General features: G+C 32.6%; 1 protein-coding gene across 1 annotated transcript in view; it reads right to left on the bottom strand.

Annotated features, from left to right (window-relative positions):
- Nucleotides 1-12217: 12217 nt before the first annotated feature.
- cd (peroxidasin homolog cardinal) overlaps nucleotides 12218-19036 on the bottom strand; it is a 29542-nt gene continuing 22723 nt past the window's right edge. The window contains exon 14 of the mRNA XM_088230034.1: nucleotides 12218-12649. Coding sequence (XP_088086160.1) covers nucleotides 12420-12649 — 230 coding nt within the window. The 3' untranslated portion in view covers nucleotides 12218-12419. The remainder of the gene's footprint in view (nucleotides 12650-19036) is intronic.

The raw sequence follows: 19036 nt of genomic DNA, 5'->3' as shown, positions 1-19036 counted from the left end.
ATTATGAACGCACAAATGTCGAGATCTGTGCATAATGTGAAGCTGAGACTAGCATTATCGACAAAATCAAGATAGGAGTGCGGTGTTGATTTGGATATGTAGAGCGAATGGATAGTCAACGAACGGCTCAAAGGATTTACTTAGTTGATGGACGCAGAAAACGAGGAAGACTGAAAAAGACATGGTACGACCAAATCCAATAAATACTTAAAGATGGACATGTTAAAGGTCGGAATAATCGGCGTGCGTGCATGCGAAGATGTATGAATGTAGAGGAAGCGAGGTATGTATTCAAAGACAGACTTATACGGCGTTCTATCCTGTGAGGGTTTGTTTGTTTGCGTTACATATTTAAAACTTTTGCTTCGGTAGACGACAGTAGACAGTATCTACTATCTGCGCAGTAAAGCTAGAAAAATATGGGCAGTGAAAGGAATATTATGTAATTTTCACAACGAGCAACGTTTAAATTACCAAACTGTACGGTCCATAATGGTAGTTATAATATTTATTAATATGCATAAAGTAAATGTAGGTATACATATACATTTAAAGTCTACGTGTTTTAAATCAAAGGAGAGACTTGGGATCCAATAGCAGCTATCTTCATAGATAATTTAAAAAAATTTCAGCTTAAAAAAATGTAATACAAGATTAAGAAAATTAATTTTCGAAATAAAGATTTGTATTTAAAACTGAAGAACAAACTTCGTCTATAAACACATTCATCTGGTTCCCAATGAAATAACATAAATGTTAACATATTACAACATAAATATAGAACATTTTAGAAAAGGTAATATAGAAGTCTAGGCATCTACAAGGCTTATGACCTGTCATTGGCTGGTTTAAGTGGCCACTTTACACACTGTGTAACATTCACCATTCTGCCCATATTTGAACATCTCTATTCTTTAAATCTTTCATCTGTTGATGTTTGTAGAGTTAAAGAGCTGAAACCTTTATTTATGCGGGTGAGATTTAATTAATTGAATTATTTCACCTACCTACTAGGCAACGTCTGAAAATTTTAATTTAATTTAATAAACCAGCCAATGACAGGTCATAAGCCCTGTAGATGCCTAGACTTCTATATTACCTTCTTTAAAATGTTCTATATTTCTGTTATAATATGTTAATGTTAACAGCTCCCCAGGGAGTTAAATCCAGTCCTTGTCTACAAAAATTTGGACAAACTCAAAATACAAATAACAACAGGGATGGAGAATACCTTCAAGAAGGGAATCTTAATGACTCCCGAGGGGGTGAAATCCAGTCTTTTGTCTATTAACATTTGGACAAACTCAAATATTGTAATAAATGTGTAAATAACATATCTGTGTATAAAATATATGTAAAGTTATTACTTTACATAAAATTTAAAAATTTAAAAAATTGAAATTTAAAAATAAATAAATAAATGTAAAAAATCTTTTCGTGGCACAGTTGTGACTTGATTTGTTTGAGTTTAATTTTTGTTACTGTTATTGTTACACGTATATTTGCAGTTACTTTTAAATTTGTAAAACTAAAAAGAGTTTTTAATATGAATATTTTAAACACGATTTTATTTTGTCGGCCTCGTGGTGCAGTGGTCAGCGCGTTTGCCTACCATGTGAGAGGTTTCGGGTTCGATTCCCGACATGTTTTACATGAAATATTTATTCAAATAGTTGTTTTTACCCTAAAATATTTCACAGTCCCCTTTTCAGTCATCTGAAGCTTAAGACTGATTATATTATCTTCATGTAACAAAAATGATCAATATACGCTGCAATTAGTGTACCAATGCAGTACCCTATGCACCATTGAGTGCGGAAAGGGGTAAGATGATGATTATAAAACAAATTGAGTTTAATTCAATTTTTACTACATTTTTATTATACTGACGTCTTTTAAATGGTTAGGTATTATTCTTTTAGAAAACGCGCTAAGGAGGAATATTATCGGATCTTTACAACAACAAACCATCACGCCGATTCCCCGTAGGAGTAGGCAGATTGGATAGAACGCTATATCACTCTGTCTTTGCATACATACCTCGCTTCATCAACATTCATACATCTTCTCATGCACGTACGGCGATTATTCCTACTCTTGACAAGTATTTGATGGACTTGATCGTGCCATGTCTTTCTCGTTCTTCCTCGTTTTCTGCATCCATCAACATTCGCATCGTAGATCCTTTTCGCTGTCCATTCGCTCTACATGTCCAAACCTGGACATTCTTTTCTAAAGCAAAAAACGATTACAATTTGTAAAAAATATTCTTCAAATGCTCTTATACTGTTTATTTACATGAAAATTACTATTGAATATAACCAAATCATGTTTATTTTTATATCAATGAAATACTCAAATTAAATAATTCTAAAACAAATTAATGTAGGAAAAAGTGAACGTAAAAATAATTCGAATAATTTATAAATAAGCGTGAAATGGACAGAAATACGATACCACGATATAAATAAGTATGTGTTTTTATTTTTATATAATAGTCATTTTGTTAATGGGGTAACTTTAGCTAATTTGATTTAGCAAATTAGCGATTTATTGTGATTTTAAACCGTTTTCGATAAAATTATTCGCAAGCAATTATATAATACGAGATAGTTGGGTAAGATTTAGTAAACCTCAAATAGCATAAGGTCAAATACTTTTTGACCCAGATATAACATAGAGTAAGAATCAGATTACTACCTCCTTCAATGTTTGATACCTAACTGACAAAGTAATTTGTTGTAGAGCAATCTGTTGTTTAACTTTCAAAGGTGTAAAGGTATAATTAATTGTTTTCTTATGTAAGAATATTAATGCAGAGCTGTGGCTATTTAGATGATCAAATCCCATAACTTCACTGGCGAATCGCAAGTCTGCCGTCACGCCATTTCCCCATAGGGGTAGGCAGAGAGGATAGACTGCCACACAGGTCTATTCTGGTATACGTTCCTAGCTACTTTCACATTCATACATCTTTTAATACTCCCCCTTTGGTTCTGGCTGCTTTTGATATGACTAGACTTAAGATTTTGATTTATCTGATCATGCCACGTTTTCTTTGGTCGTCCTCGGTCTACGTTACCGTTCATTCTCGCCATATATCTGTTTTACGATTCCTTCTGCATCCATTCCTTCTACATTACCATACCATCTCAGAGACCCTTTTTTAATCTTATCAATTATACTTGTATCAGATGTGCACTCTCGCCTGATTTCATCATTTGTAATATCAAAAAGCCAAAATTGAAAATAATAACATAAATGAGTTTCTCTACTTTAATTTACTGACGAAACAACATTGTAATGATAATAAAAAATACTTTATTTCGTTTAGTACACTTTTATTATAGGTATATTTATATTTGTGCGAAAATGCTTGTTGGTACATCTATATAGGTACATATTTAAAAGGCAATGTTCGAACGTGTGTTCTCGATAGACTGAATAACTACTGGACCGATTTATGTGCGGCTTTCAGCGAAATGTAGATCTTTACCATGAGCGCACTTATAGCTGTTAAAATCTCAAACTTATTAAGTAAAAAAAAAAATAGGAGTGTAAATGTTTTTTCCATTACTCACTATGGCTGTATTCGCCAAGAATGCATATTCAAAAAAATTTCAAATATATTTTTTTTGTGCATGAAAAAAGTTTGTTTTTGAATGTTAACATTCGTTTTTTTATGGATCTCAATCAGATTATTTCGTTTAATTCATTATAATTTTTACCCATTTATTTCTTTTCACTGGATTTTTGGTAATACTAAAATAATATTAACTGACATTCAATACATTTAAAAAAATAGCATTTTAAAAGAGTGTACCCCTGTTGGTGAGAAGAGCAGAGTTTGACATTTGTAACCATATTTAATAATGTTTAATCTCAAAAGGAAACGCGGTCCTACTTTTCTTCATTCAAACGTATTCACGTATTTTCTCTCTGGATTATTGCACTAGAGCAGTGATTTTGACAATACAAATATTTACCATTGGCCTATTGTGCCTATTGTTTTTTTTTAAAATTGATTATTGTGGAAACTAGAACCATCCAAATACCTGTAAAAAACCTCAGTTTTATCTGCTGTAATTCGGGTGGAAGGTATCCAAATAAATATTTTTTTGAAAAACGGAAAACGTACCAATACAGAAAATTTTATTCTGATTCAGTCTAAAAAAAAAATAGTAAAATCGGTTCAGTTTGGAGGTGCGGAAAACGGGACAACCAAACGTCAATTTTGTCTATTCTAACAAAAGGTCTGACATGCAGTTATCTTTTTCGCACAATATCGGGGAGGCATCTGCAAGACAGTGACAGGAAAACAATGGTCAAATACCTATTTATCAAAATTATCTGTCCTCACAATTTATGTAAACCGAAATACAAAAATAATAATGTATACGTACATATTTAATTTGGACTAAATACAATAACTGATACCAAACTTTTGAATATGTTAATTTAATTTATGCATATACGTATATGCACTCAATCTAGCAATAGCAAAGCATTGCTGGGTTCAGCTCGTAAAATATATAAGATGCACGCAAAAACTAAAATACAATTACACCGAGATAAAAACTAGGTTTTAAGTAAACCTTCAACACAAAAATATAAAGTAAATTATAATGTTTCTATGTCCATGTGGATAAAGAATACAGTTCTATTTGTGAAATAGAACCCGTACCCTGGGCGGGGTCTAAGATAAAAATCCTGAAAAAGGAAATCGAACGGAGATAACTAGCTTGTAGTGTAGTGGTTGGCGCATTCGCCTACCGTGCTTTAGGTCCTGCGTTCGATTCCTGGCAGGGCGGACATGGAACGTTGATTTTAAATTCAAATTCAAATTCAAATGTATTTATTCACAAAGTAACATAACAAATAACAAAGGATTTAAGACGTTAAATTGGAACTTTATATCAAACCAAGAACCTTTGAGCAATGGTTCGACATTATTAAGGTATAATACTCTCTTATTGCAAGAGTATTTGCCTCTTAAACATAGTTTCACTAACGTGAAAGATGTCGATCTCCAAAGTGATAATGTTCAGCTGCTTGACTGCTCTTGCAATCGGCATGACCAGAGGCAGGTTGGTTCTGGAAACCGGGAGGTAAAACAGTCTGTGCTGACGCTGTCGGAGATAGCCATCAGGAACATAAAAATTGATACTCTCTAAAATGGGCGAGTTATCGATGAAACCCCTAACAGTCTGAAAAAATGGGTCAGTGTAGACCCATCCCTTCTAAGTTGCAAACTATTGGTCCCAAGCATACCCAAGAGGAACCCAGTGGGATAGAGCCACGGATAACTACCTAAATCTAGTTTTACACTGCAGTATTACGCTAAGATTGATCACCTTAAAACAAAAAATATCAAGAAAGGCTTTAATTGGAGTACCAAGTGGTGCAATTCAGTCCGCACCTAGTGGTGCAACGTAGTGCCCTATGCACCACTGGGTGCGGACAGTGAAATGACGATATTGATTAAAATACCACCCAACCTACCATTCCCTTTCCGCACCTAATGGTGCATAGGGCGCTGCATTGGTACACCAATTGCAGCGTATCTTAATCATTTTTTTTTACATGAAGGTAAGATGATCAGTCTTACGCTTCAGATACCAGTCCAAGGATTATGAAATATTCTAGTGTAAAAATACCCCTTTAAATAAATATTTCATATCATCCATGTCGGGAATCGAACCCGAACCCTCTTGCATGGTAGGCAAATGCGCTGACCATTACACCACGAGGCCGACTCGAGACGACGAGACGACGATTAAAATACCTATGAAAATTATTATGTTTCCACGAGAACTAGACTTTATTACTAGGATTTTAGGATTTGCATTATTTTTTTAACTGAGTATTTAGTATTCAACGCAAATTACACATCTAAAATAGTTAAAAAGGCAAATCAACTAACGATCTACTAGTTCCAGTGAGTCATTCAGAAATTAGGATGCAAATTTATTGTAATTACTGACATTATGATCAAAGCACATTTCAAATTGAATTTTTAGCACACGTGGCGTGGGAGAGGAAATGATTGACACTCGACATAAAATAATACCCAACACAAGAAACTGTTTTCCGCGGTCATAATATATTGGTCAAGGAAACCTTTATTTATAGAAATAAGAGTCCTTAAGAATAACTCTCTATAATATAAACAGGATTTCTGCAAGTCTGACATACATTTTCTTGTTTTAATTTTATTATTTTTACGACTTGACATATCACTTTTTCTTCTTAAATACGTTTGCACGAAGTTAACCCTTTGAGGCAGTATGTATGTTCGAACTTAAAAGTCACAAAATTCTATATTATATAATGCATTAAAAAAATATTATTATATGGGAAAAAACATTTATTAACCAAAAAATCTTATAATTAAATGTATGTACGAGTACATTATTAAAGCAAATTTTTTTTTTTTTTCAATATTTAAAATTAAAATTAAATAAAATAATTCGCTCCCGCTTAAACAGAAGTCGTTTAGCTCTACGAGTATTGTATAGAACAAAAGTGTTTTTGTTTCAGTTTTTAGTTTAACAACAAACGTGTAAAGGAAGGTTTCGGTTTGCGCTTGAAATTCTTACCCTGAATACCTACGGCCTATTGTATTGCTGTAAACTGTGACTAACTTAGTTTACCTAATAGCCCGATTACGGATCTGGGCTTGGAGGGGGAGATTTAGGAAAATGTAAACTTTCGCTTTCCACACAATAGTCAGGTTCTTCATGGACCTGGAATTGGAGGGCGAGAACTATTCACGGGGATCAGTCACAATAGATCTTCACAGGTCGCAGTGACGTCAGGAACTTGCATAGCACTGACCCCCACCACTAAGAATAAGAATAAGAACTTAGTTCGTAGTTAATATTCAAATAACGATTTTTGTCCGTATAGGCTACTCTGTTTTCCAGTGGCGGATTATTACTCTCAGATTCAAACAAACATTAATTTTGTAATTTTTTTTTTCTACTACCAATGAATCAAATAATAATGTCAGGTTTTCGTTTTCCAATTCTTGGCAATCTTCTCTATGGCGTCTATTTTCGTCGGCTGGGTTGCAACACGTAATCTCGCCTAAAATAGCATTCATAATTGACAGTTCGACTCTCGTTAAAGCGGCTGATTTCTCCAGTTATTATTTGCATTATTTAAGGTCAATTTACAACAGACTTGTGACCTAATATGTTCAAATTTATGTGTTTTAGAAAAATGTTTGCATTACAAATGTTATTTAATAAAATGGATTTGAGCAACGGTTTTTATTTCCCAAACTGATAAAAAAAAAACATTATTTAAAACCAAATTTATGTTCAAACTAAAACAGCAATAATTTCTAACATATGAGAGAAAAAAAAAACAATAACTTTTGATTAATTATCTTAAATCATTTTTTTTTTCCAACTGCCAGATTTTATTTTGGTTTCAGAGGGTTAAACGTCACTGCTTCAGCTATTCTCACTAAGAAAACTACAAAACGAATATTTTTATCACTATTACTACTATCACGTCGTTTCACCGTGGGGGTAGGCAGAGAGGATGGACCGTCACTCACGTCTATTCTGATGAACATTCCTAGCGTATTCCACCTTCATACATCTTGTTATACATGCCCTTCGGCTGTGTCTGCTTTTGACATGACCAGACTTGAGATTTTGGTTTATTGAAAAAAAAAAAAAAAACAAGTTTAAACTTAAATTTTTATTTTACAAATTCATTCACCTTTAAATATCCATATTTCTTGACTCTTCTATTTGTTTTGTGAAGTTAAAGAGCTGAAACCTTAATAAATGTGGGTGAGATTTATCTGGGTGTTTTTTTTTTTACTAACTAGGCAACGCCAACGCCTGAAAATACTTAACGGTTTTCATACTTCTTTTTATACGAGTTTTTGTAAATACACGCTATATCGGGCTATAATCGCGTTTATAATACCAGCCCAGGGCCCGTATTACAATAGGAAGTTAAAATGTATCTTAAGTTTTATGTTCAGCCTAAAATTAAGATTAAATAATTAATTAAGTAAAAATAAATATATAATTTTTATTCTAAACATGTTTAATTACAGGTTACTGACGAAGATACTTTAAATTTTCATACAAATATACACATTACACATACATAAATACCGATTTCACTTTATACCGTCTCGATATGTACGTAAGCGTTTGTAATCGCTGCCCAGTTAGTTTAATCAATAATATTCTGAGTATGTTCAAATGCTTGTAGACAGGCTAAGTTTCAAGGCTGGAAATTCAGCCAGTCTACAAATGTTTGGACATACTCAAAATATTATTGATCAAAGTTTTCAATAAAGTTTTTCTTATTTTACTTTGAGAATTTTAAGGTGTTTTGCCATATTTTATAATGATGTTGAGATTATACTAAAACAGGTAGAGGAATTTGTGTATCTGGAAAGGACGTTTACTAGGGATGGAATGACTGCGAAAGATATTGAAAGGAGGGTGAGTGTTGGGAACAGAGTGAACACAAATAAAAAAATAAATGTTTGTCGCAAGATACAAAATTAGTAGTTCACAATTGGAGTCCTGGTCCCGATTCTGATGTACGAGAGCGAAGTATGGACTTGGAAAAACAGGGATGAAAGTAGGCTGAATGCTGTCGAAATGCGATCTCTAAGGCGAATGTGTGGTAAAACTATGCACGATAGATGCACACATGTAGAGATCCGTGCATTATTACGGAATTAGAAACTAAAAAAGCGAATGGCGATCAGAACCATATCAAAAAGTATATTAGCTATTTCCCAAAGATTGTCAATACCCTTCCAAAAAACTATACAAAAACACTACAATAAATCTATATCATCAAAATGTTCGATCCATAAAAACTAAATTGGATTTGCCAGCGACCACGATTCCTACATTGATCTATGATATAACGTAGCAATTCTTACAGAAACGTGGCTTGATAGAAACATAAAGTCATCAGAACTTAGCTTCCAAAACTATAATATGTATCGCCTTGATCGTAGTATTAACTCAAGTAAGAAGTCTAGAGGAGGAGGCTTATTAATTTGTGTAACCAAAGATATGAAATCCTCTATTGTTCCCTGTAAAAATGTAAGTGTTGAAAAATTATTTGTTGAAGTTGAAATTCAGGGTGTCAAGTTGATTATTTGACGTGTATACCCACATAAATCCCCCTTATTCTGATTCCTACTTCAAAAAATATGACAATTTTGTTTTTGAGATTTTACCTGAATCAAATCACACCTAAGGCAAGCATTTTTGCTACTACGCCACGGTTGCCTCTAATAAAAAAATCAGTATTTTTATATTCCTACCACTTACCGTTCAAATAAATGATCTATTTTTAAGAAAAAATATATCCACTGAGATGTGAATAAATAATTTAGTTCATTATTAATCTATCCATGTTTAAGGCGGAAAGCGGAGGTGCAAAAATAAAAATTTGATCCTCAAAATGATTTATGTGGTTTTAAGTTCTTGATAATTGCACTCTATAAAAAGTATCGTTATAAAATTAGCATAATGAATGCAAAACACAACACTCTTGTTTTATTTTTATGATTTATGTACAAGCATTTCAACATTTTTATTACGAGTGGCAAATTTTGTGAACCTTCTTGCATTTTTTGTGCATTTTTTTCGTTGACGAAAGTTGTAAAAGTAAAAACATGTGTTTTTAGATTTTGTCGAATTATTTGTCCGCCTCGTGGTCTCGTTTAGTGCGTTTTTCTTCCATGCCTGAGGTTCCTGGATTAATTCCCCGCAAGAATTTGCCTATCAATCAATCTAACTTTATTTATTCCTCTAATGATTAAGAATAATATAATGCTTCTTAATTCTCTAGATTTCTTCAATTACTTTTCTTTTCTCATCAACTAAACTTACTTATATTAATAAGTGATTTATTAACAATGCTTTGAGTTTGTCAAAATTTTTGTAGACAAGGACTGGATTCAACACCCCAGGAAGCCGTTAATATTAACATGATCGGGTTGTGGTCCCGTGGCTAGTGTCTCGGACTCACGGACCAAAGGTCCGTGGTTCGAATCCCACTCTACCCCAACTTGATTCCATTTTCTAATAGTGAGTTATAATTTTTTGAGTTAGCAATTTTCAACGAGTTGTTTACAACTCGTTGGAATGGAATATAGAAGTCCAGGCATCCACAGGGCTTATAACCTGTCATTAGCTGGTTTAAGTGGTCACTTTACACACTGTAACATTCACAATTCTGTCTATATTTGAACATCCATATTCCTTTGATTCTTCCACCTGTTGACGTTTGTGAAGTTAAAGAGCTGAAACCTTTATTGTTTCGGGTGAGATTCATTTTCAGGTTCTGTAACCTTTATATTTCTGTAAATGACGAATTTGCATGTGTAAAAATCTATTGGATGTTGTGTCCGTTTTTAAATACCTAAATTTTTATATGAATACTTTGTGTCCTATTTTTTCCCAAATTTAAAAACGGGCCCAAAAAAAACGGTGAAGTTTATACGTCATTGGAAAGAAAATATTCTGCTCTTCAAGAAATTGTATTTGCTTTTACGTTACATACATTTTATTATTTGATTTCAAGCCTTTAAAATGGAATGTTAAGCAGACGAATGTAAGCATTTTCGACACTTCTTTCTGTTCGCGTTCGATCGAGGAAATAAAGCTGCCAAAGCTGCTTCCGATATTTGCGCAGTGTACGGTGAAAATTATGAATTATCGACTGATTTTTACCATTTTTTTGTAACACAACAAAGGACACCCTCTTGTCCTCTTCATTTGGAAAAAAAACAAAACTTATGTGAACACCTGATATTTAAAAGCAAAGATTGATAATTTATAATCTTCCATGTATTGTGATTTGTGATGTGTTTCTTGTAAAACCAATTCGGAAATGCGTACATTGGACTGCGTGTTGGAATATTGACTCATCATATCCTTATGAGTTTTTTCCAGTTACTCGGGTCCAGTTTTTAAATACCCACTTACAAACTAAAAAAATAAATTTGAAAAACTTTATATAATACATTAAAAAATAAATTGCTACAAAAGTTTACGAACAGAAATAATAATGAACTAAAGCAATATATATTTACATCTTTTTCAATCATGAATGTTTATATGTGTATAGTGATTTGCTATATTTATATTATCTTTATCTAAGATGTACCTAGTAAAGGAATAACGTATCTGTTTATTGTGCATCAGTGAATATACGAATTTAAAAAAATTAAAATAAATATTCTTATAAAAAATATTTTATCAGACATTTTGAGAGCAAAATTTGTAAACGTCAGTTTTCTCATATCTTATTATTTTCTTCTTTTTCCAAATACTTTTTTCTATTCTCTCTTTTCTTCCCTATTTTCCTTGCAATTTCTTATTTTCTTTGTGAACTATGTTATGTTTTAGGTGTGAAACTCGGAACGAGGATGTTCAGAGCAAGGGGTAATTAGATGTCTTGCGCGCGGTAAAAATTGGAGAATGGTCTACCAAAGTTTCTTGAAAATTATTTTTTTTTAAAAATCTAAAAATGTTCTACTTTCTTGAATTTTCTATTATTTTATATATATTTGTTCGGACCCCTGTATTTAGAAGCCTTACCTGTCATGCGCAAGGCTAAAGTACTCGGAAAATTTTGTTTTTTTTATCTCGGAAATAGGATATTTGATAAATTATTTTGGTTTATTACCTTAACAAGTCCAATCGCCATTGTAGCAAAGTCTAAGAACAATGTTTTACTTTGAACGACGTCACTAGTTATCTATAATCAACCAATGAGTGTTTTTGAATTTCAAAATCACAAAACTTTGAAAAAGCATTGCGCTGATAATACGAATTTGGCTTAGTTTGATAAAAAAATACCACTGAACTTCCTTGTTAGTCTTGTTATTTGTTGTTACTTTGTACGTGTTTAATTTTGTATCACTGTGTTGGTTTCAATAAATAAATACTATAACTTGGTAAAAAATATTAGATATATTTTAATTTTAGTTCCATTCCTAGTTTAAATGGGTAACAAGTTTACGCAGGGAAACCTCAGACCTTCGATCCGGAGTCAACGACATCCTCAGAAAATCGTCAGACCTCTGATCTGGGATGGCCAGATAACAACCTTATAAAAATAAAATATAAAAAATGGCATAAACGTATAAATACTAAAATGATACTTACCCCAACGTTTTCAAAAGGATGTTTGATATAAAAAATTTAAACGGTTTTTTTATATTTATTTATTCATAAAATACTTACATTAAAATAATTCGTTGCTAAAATCCATAAGGGAACATTTCATCTACTTATGACTCGCATTCTTTATATTCCGTACGAGGACGAAAACAATTATTGTTTTAACGCCATCTTCAGATTTTTGATTTTTGCAATACTAAAATATTATCTTCTTTCTCGTCTCGTTCTCCATCACGTGTCGCCGCGCACGGCGTGGACGCCCGCCGCCTGTGACGTCAGCCGGACCCTGGGAGGTTCCTCAGCCCACGGGGTGAGGTCGGGGTCCGCTATGGAGGAGCACCTGACGAGGGGATTGTCCGGCGCGACACTGCGCATCACGTACTTCTGCGCAGTAGACAGCGAGTCAGAGTTCTGACAGATGATCCCGGCCAGGGTTGTTTTGCGGATCTCAGTCAGTTGACCTGTAAATACGGTTAAATTTATTTATTTTTAGTACTGCAAAATATATTATTAATAATAATAAAAAATATCCTCACGGGTGTTTTGCGTGGAGGACATATCACATATCAGTTTTTTTTTTTACTATTTACAAGGAGAAATTTTACACAGAACAAGAGTAACTAAGAAAAACATTAGTATTTACGTGTACAAAAATATTAATTTAATTCGCAGCAATATAAAAAAAAATCATAAACAATTAAATACATATTTTTTTCTCTCATAAAGCACAGAAATTTAAATTAGTTTGGTCAAATTGATAACACATTTCATTTTACTTTTATCCGCCTTCATAAATCCATTATTTATTAGGGTTTTTTAAACTTACTGTCCTAATATACAATGGAAGCAAGCTGTAGGTTTTAATTAATCAATAATTTACTATGTGAGGGCACGTCAATCACTTTTACACTGCAAGAGTCAGTTCAAGAACCATGAAATACCGTAGTGCGTAGTGCTTAAAAACAAGAAAAAATAAAATTTCATCAAAACTTTTCTAGGAATCGAAACACGTCTATTTTTAGACCAGGGCCCCGATTACAATGGGAAGTTAACGTTTATCTTCAATTTTATCTAGGTACTAAGTAAAATTAAGTTTTCTCTATGAAAAGCAAAATATGCATACATTTTTTTCATTAAACATGTTCAATTATAGGTTACCGAAGACACTTTCAATGTTCATGCAAATATACTCATTTTTGCACACAACTGTCGATATTTCTTTATAGACAGTCGAAGATAACTTTTTTAACTTCCAATCGTAATCGGGGCCCTAAACGCAATTTTTTTTCCCTAAATTTTTATTTTGAAATCGAAATCATTCGTCTAAAATTTTGATTCTTTTTCACACCCAGAACTGTATTTATTTAGCCTAGACATGGGAAGTAAATGAAATCAATTTTCAAAAATGCCGCAAGTATTTAAATTTTGTTAACATTTCTAATCCTACACTGACTAATTAACTAAAAATAATTAAAATGTTAAGTGTTCCATTAAATTGATAGTATTTTTTGTCAATATCAAATATAACAAATAAACCACACATGAAAATAAAGAAAAATATATCCTTAATTTTCCGCTCTCATATTTTATAAAATTTTATAAAATTTCTTTAAAATGCATATCAATAGTTTTGCAAGCGGAATTTTAAGACCTACTTACGTAATTTTGAATATTTATTACAATTATAATGAGAAACTTCAGCCCTACGGGAAATTAGATACAAAAAATGTTTTCTTGCGCGCGGTAAAAATTAAAGCATTAAATTGTACTATAAAATTTCTGAAAAATGTACGTAATTTTTTTTAAAAAATAAAAACGCACTACTTTGAATGACGTCACTGGTTCATATGAACCATCCAATGAAATGAGAGCTTTGAAGGATATCCGGTTTAGTCACCGTTATGAACCAATCGGAAGAACTGTCATAGATCAACCTCTGACGTCACACGCGGAGTACTTTCAGAAATACAAAACTTTAAAAAATCATAGCGCTTATAATACGATAAATAAAAATTTAAAAAAAATGGCCTACTTTAATATTCTATTAAGAAAAATTAAAAATGACACTGAACTTCCTCATTCTAATTAGAAAACAAACAAATAAATTAATATTATGTTAGTATTCTTGAAATCAGGTTAATTTGATTATGTGCGTTAATAATTAATCAAGAATCAATAACATTATAATGGTCCGCTGGCTAAAAATAACTTTTGTTTGGTGTGAGAATATTTCGTAAATTAAAATAATGGACGACTTTTTTGAAAAATATGATTATTCCATAAAAATGTGAATTTCAATGAAACTATTTTTGAAGATTTCGGTATATGCATTGACATATTAATACATTTAGACATGCCCTGAGCACTCAAAAATGATGACACTTAACTCATGCCCAAACGATCAGTCATGCCCAACGCGTATTTAGGCGTTCTTGGACACCCAGTCAGACGTGACTTTTAGAATCGCAACCAAAAAACCTGCTCGTGTCACGAAAGCGGGTAAAAACCTTTTGGACAAACATTGTAAAAGGATTGTGTTACTTTTCATTGGTACATATTTGTTCATGAGTTTAAACGAAGCTTAAAATAATAAATATTCAAATGTTAATATTATTTTTTGTAAACGTGAAACTACGCCTAGCGGCGCAATTGGGAAGCTCTTCTAAGTTACAGGGATGCACTTATAGGAATATATTTTCAAAATATAATAAATGTGAGTTAATATTATTTTTGCATTTCCTAAATGGGTCAAAATTTAAGGAAATAATCTGATTGGGATCCACCAAAAACAAATGTTGATTTTTATCGTTAAAATACAAAGTTTTTTATGTACCAAAAATGAGTATCCTCCAACTTTTGGTAGAATATGCATGGTCGTTGAATGCAGCCCTGGTATCAATAATCAAACTTATCGACTAAAGGTACGTTTTCGTGTCACTACTTTTTAAAAATATTTTACTCTATAGGAACCGTCTATGTATTAATATGTCATTGGGTATATGTTTTCATATATTTTTAAGAAGTTCTTATTCAGTTTTGACAGCACTTTGGCTGGTACCCAAAGGCGCACCCAAACGATAAGATTATCTACGTGCTTGCCGTAAAAATAATACATATAAGTAACAAAATATAAAAAGCTTTTTTTATGCACACATAAGGTCTGTTATATTCAATAATCTAGTTAAAAAATATGTAAAATACGTCATAGTACTCCCTCTTGCTGTATTTCTTTAAATGTATTTTTTTTTTCTTTCTAAAAACACCCAATATAGGTTTCAGCTGTTTAATTTCACAGATATCAACAGATTGGAATAAATATAAATGTTCAAACAAAGGCAGAATGATGAATGTTACATAGTGTGTAAAGTGACAACTCAAACCAGCTAATGACAGGTATACACCCTGTAAATGCATAGACTTCCACATTCTCTTCTTTGAAATGTTCTGTATCCTGTTGTAATAAGCTAATAGTTTAATGATTAGAAGTATTGTACGTTTATCAGAGTTGATTATTCGGAGTTTTTGGCGTCTCTAACTTGCCGCGGATTCAAAAACTGTGATAAATGAATCACAGTTGGTTTTGACATAACATACGCTCAACTTTTTGCCGTTTGATTATTATTAAATTTTACGTGGGAAGTTGTAGTCCTACACAATCATCTTGCAGACCAATTTATGGGTGGAGATTGAAACTATAACACGAATTCAACGAGGCAAAAATCATCCGGGAGTGCTTAAAATCAAATCAAATTTAAAACAATGAAAATACGACCATTCCAAAATGAATGGTACGTTGATAGTTATTTAATTTAATTTTGATAACAACTCGAAGAATGTCGAGATTTCGGTCCCCTAAAGATATCATTTTTCTAGCCATCTAGAACTATAGTTACCTATCAAGAACAATACATCGACGGTTATAGTGCAATATTACACTACCCACAAAAAATACGAAAATAACTTAAGTGTGCAGAAGAGCTTAAAAATGTATTCTTTATGTACTGGCAATATGTCGTGGCCACAAAAACTATTTAACCTAAAAGTAATTTGTAATCCGATCAGTGTTCCAAATATTAGGACACAATACAAGGTACCTATATCCAATCCCACTTGAAAACAATATGTAAAACGGTATTGGTAAAAACTATTTTTTCATTAACTATTTAAACAACGCTAACATCAATGTTAACAAGAAATAAATTAAGGTAATTTACTCATTAAAATAAGAGAAATACAATACTGAATAAGATACTGGATATGAGCGTCCTTCACAATATATTGACTGGACTTCTAGATAGCCCAAACTCTAGTCTCAAAATGAGCCTTTAAAACACCTGGATACCGTAATTGTTATACATCTGTTTATTCCATGTACCATCCATTCGTACAAACTACGCCTAGAACTCTCCACTTGTGCGCTTCGCTAGAGAGTATAATTCTAACTTTCATTCTATTGACCCTTTTGATTGTAATAAAATGACTTTCCAGATGTGAGCTCTAAAATTAATACTTAATTTTAGTCTTTAAGTCTTTGGTGATATTTTATGACCTCACATATGCCTCCGAAATCTGACAAAGAATATTGAGGGAACCATTGCAGCTTTCGTAAGATGAATCCTGAGATTTATCTATGGCCCTGTGAGAGAAAACTACCATTGGCGTCATCGCTACAATAGGGAGCCAGACGATGTCAACCGAGCGCCCGATGTTATCAGCTCCATCAAGGTAGGACGCTTGAGGTGGCCTGGCCATAAAATTAGAATGGACAAGGAAAACCCCATGAAGCGCCTAAATCCCTCTGTCACACAAGGACGACGAGGATCAGGAAGGCCTAACATGCGATGAACTGCATCAGCGCAGATATGACAATGTTGGAAGTGAGGAACTGGAGAGAAAGGGCAGCAGACCGGCAAAAGTGGAGGAGACTCCTGGATTCAGCCATGGCCCACCCAGGGCTGTCGAGCTTATGATGACGATGATGATATTTCACGTCCTCTACACTATTTAACAATTATTCGTACAATGTCTTAATTTCGCAACTTTATAACGTTGACTAACTTATGCACTCTTCAATACAAAATTGATACTTATTCACATATACACACATCCTCGCCCTCGCCCTCACACCCTGATACATACTCTCATACACCAGTGGCGAATGGTGATTTTATTTACAGGTAAGCTATAAAAAGTTTAATATATATTTGTACCTACATAGGAGGTACATAATATAATGTAAGTAAAATATACTATAAATTGATATTTTTCTGTGGTTCTGTGTGATACAACAACTCTCAATGCAATTGCACAATTGATACAATCGTAGGTTTAATAACTAGGCAACTTCTACAATATAAAAAAAACGGGATTTTTGAGTTAACTTTTACATGAATGCTACAAATAGACAAGTCGTGCATTCAAATCACAAGTCGTCTTTTTGTAGAATTCATGGATGAAGATACGAATACTTGATTTAGTGGTTAACTCATAAATCCTGATTTTGAAGTTACTAAGTTGAAGTAATTACCCCACGAAATGATGTGCAAATCGTCGTGATCGTAGAACAACGAATGATGTGCGAAAAATGCGACACTGACTTTCTTTCATATTTGACCTTGAAAATATACAGGCTTTATATTCCAGATTTGAAAAAAAAAATATATTTAAAACTAACCCAAGTATCAAATGATATATTTTTGTACTAATCAAGTTGTGACATTTATGTTTTTCGTAATTTTTTTGACACTGTAGTGTCAAAAAAAATTAAGCCACACTTTTGTAAATTTTAAAGAAAATCACGTGTCGTTATTCTACGATCATGACGAAATGTTTATGAAAAAACCAACTATCGTCCTAAATTAAAGCCTAAACACACAACGCTAGTCAAGTTAATCAGAAATCATGTTTTCACCGTTTGTGTTTTCTTTTTACGTAATATTTTAGATGTCTAAACAATTATTTATTTAAGAATAGTGCTACATTAAACTGATATAAAAATGTTATCTTACACGCTGTAAAATTAGAGCATTTAATTGCACGGCGAAGTTTCTCGAAAATGTGTGAAAAACTAAATCAAAATAGTTTTAGAACTGCTCTGAAACGTCCAATCAATTATGGCGTGTTTTTATAGATTTTAGGTTTCCAGGTAGCCATCATCATCAACGTTTAGTGTATTTTGACAGCTAAGGGGTTCAACTTTTAAATGGCGGTATAACTCATCGATGAAAACTCGTAACGTCACGGGCGGAGTAATTTCAAAGTAACAAAACTTAAAAACATCATAGCGATGAAAATACAATGCATAATTTATTTTTATTGGTTCAGTTTAATAGTCTATAAACAACTAATAAAATGAAAACACTGATTACCGCATTGGAATGGAATATGTATGCAATATGTGATTGTAGTTGAGACGAGATTAATCTTGTTTTACGTAATCTGCAAATAAAACACCTCATTCACAAAATGGAGCTAATATAAGATGCAATCAAGATTGGGAGTAGTACTTGGCATCAGTTGGGACATAATAAAAAGTGAGAATCGGAAAATTTGGCAAAACACCAAGATGTTCTCTTCGAAATATCTTTTTGGAGATTTATTATGTATTTATGTTAAAAGAAAGTGGCAGGTAGGTGTAGTGAAGGGTATCTGTTTTAATCCGCTTGGCATTTTAGTTATCGAATTGAGCTTTGATCGCGTGTTTGAAGGATTATATATTATTGAAATTAAGATATGGAAAAGTTTTATAAATAACACGAGAAGCGTACGGTATTGCAAAAATATTTAAGAACTGTGAGTTATAATAAGTATACGTTTTGCAGTTTTGACCACTTTAAATTTATAATTTT

Source organism: Micrasema longulum, unplaced genomic scaffold, assembly GCF_059751315.1.
Source record: "Micrasema longulum isolate JH-2025_06_02 unplaced genomic scaffold, ASM5975131v1 h1tg000725l, whole genome shotgun sequence".
In the NCBI taxonomy this organism is placed as follows: Eukaryota; Metazoa; Arthropoda; class Insecta; order Trichoptera; family Brachycentridae; genus Micrasema; species Micrasema longulum.
Note: the sequence above shows the minus strand (reverse complement) of the source record. Positions and strands in the feature narration are given on the sequence as shown.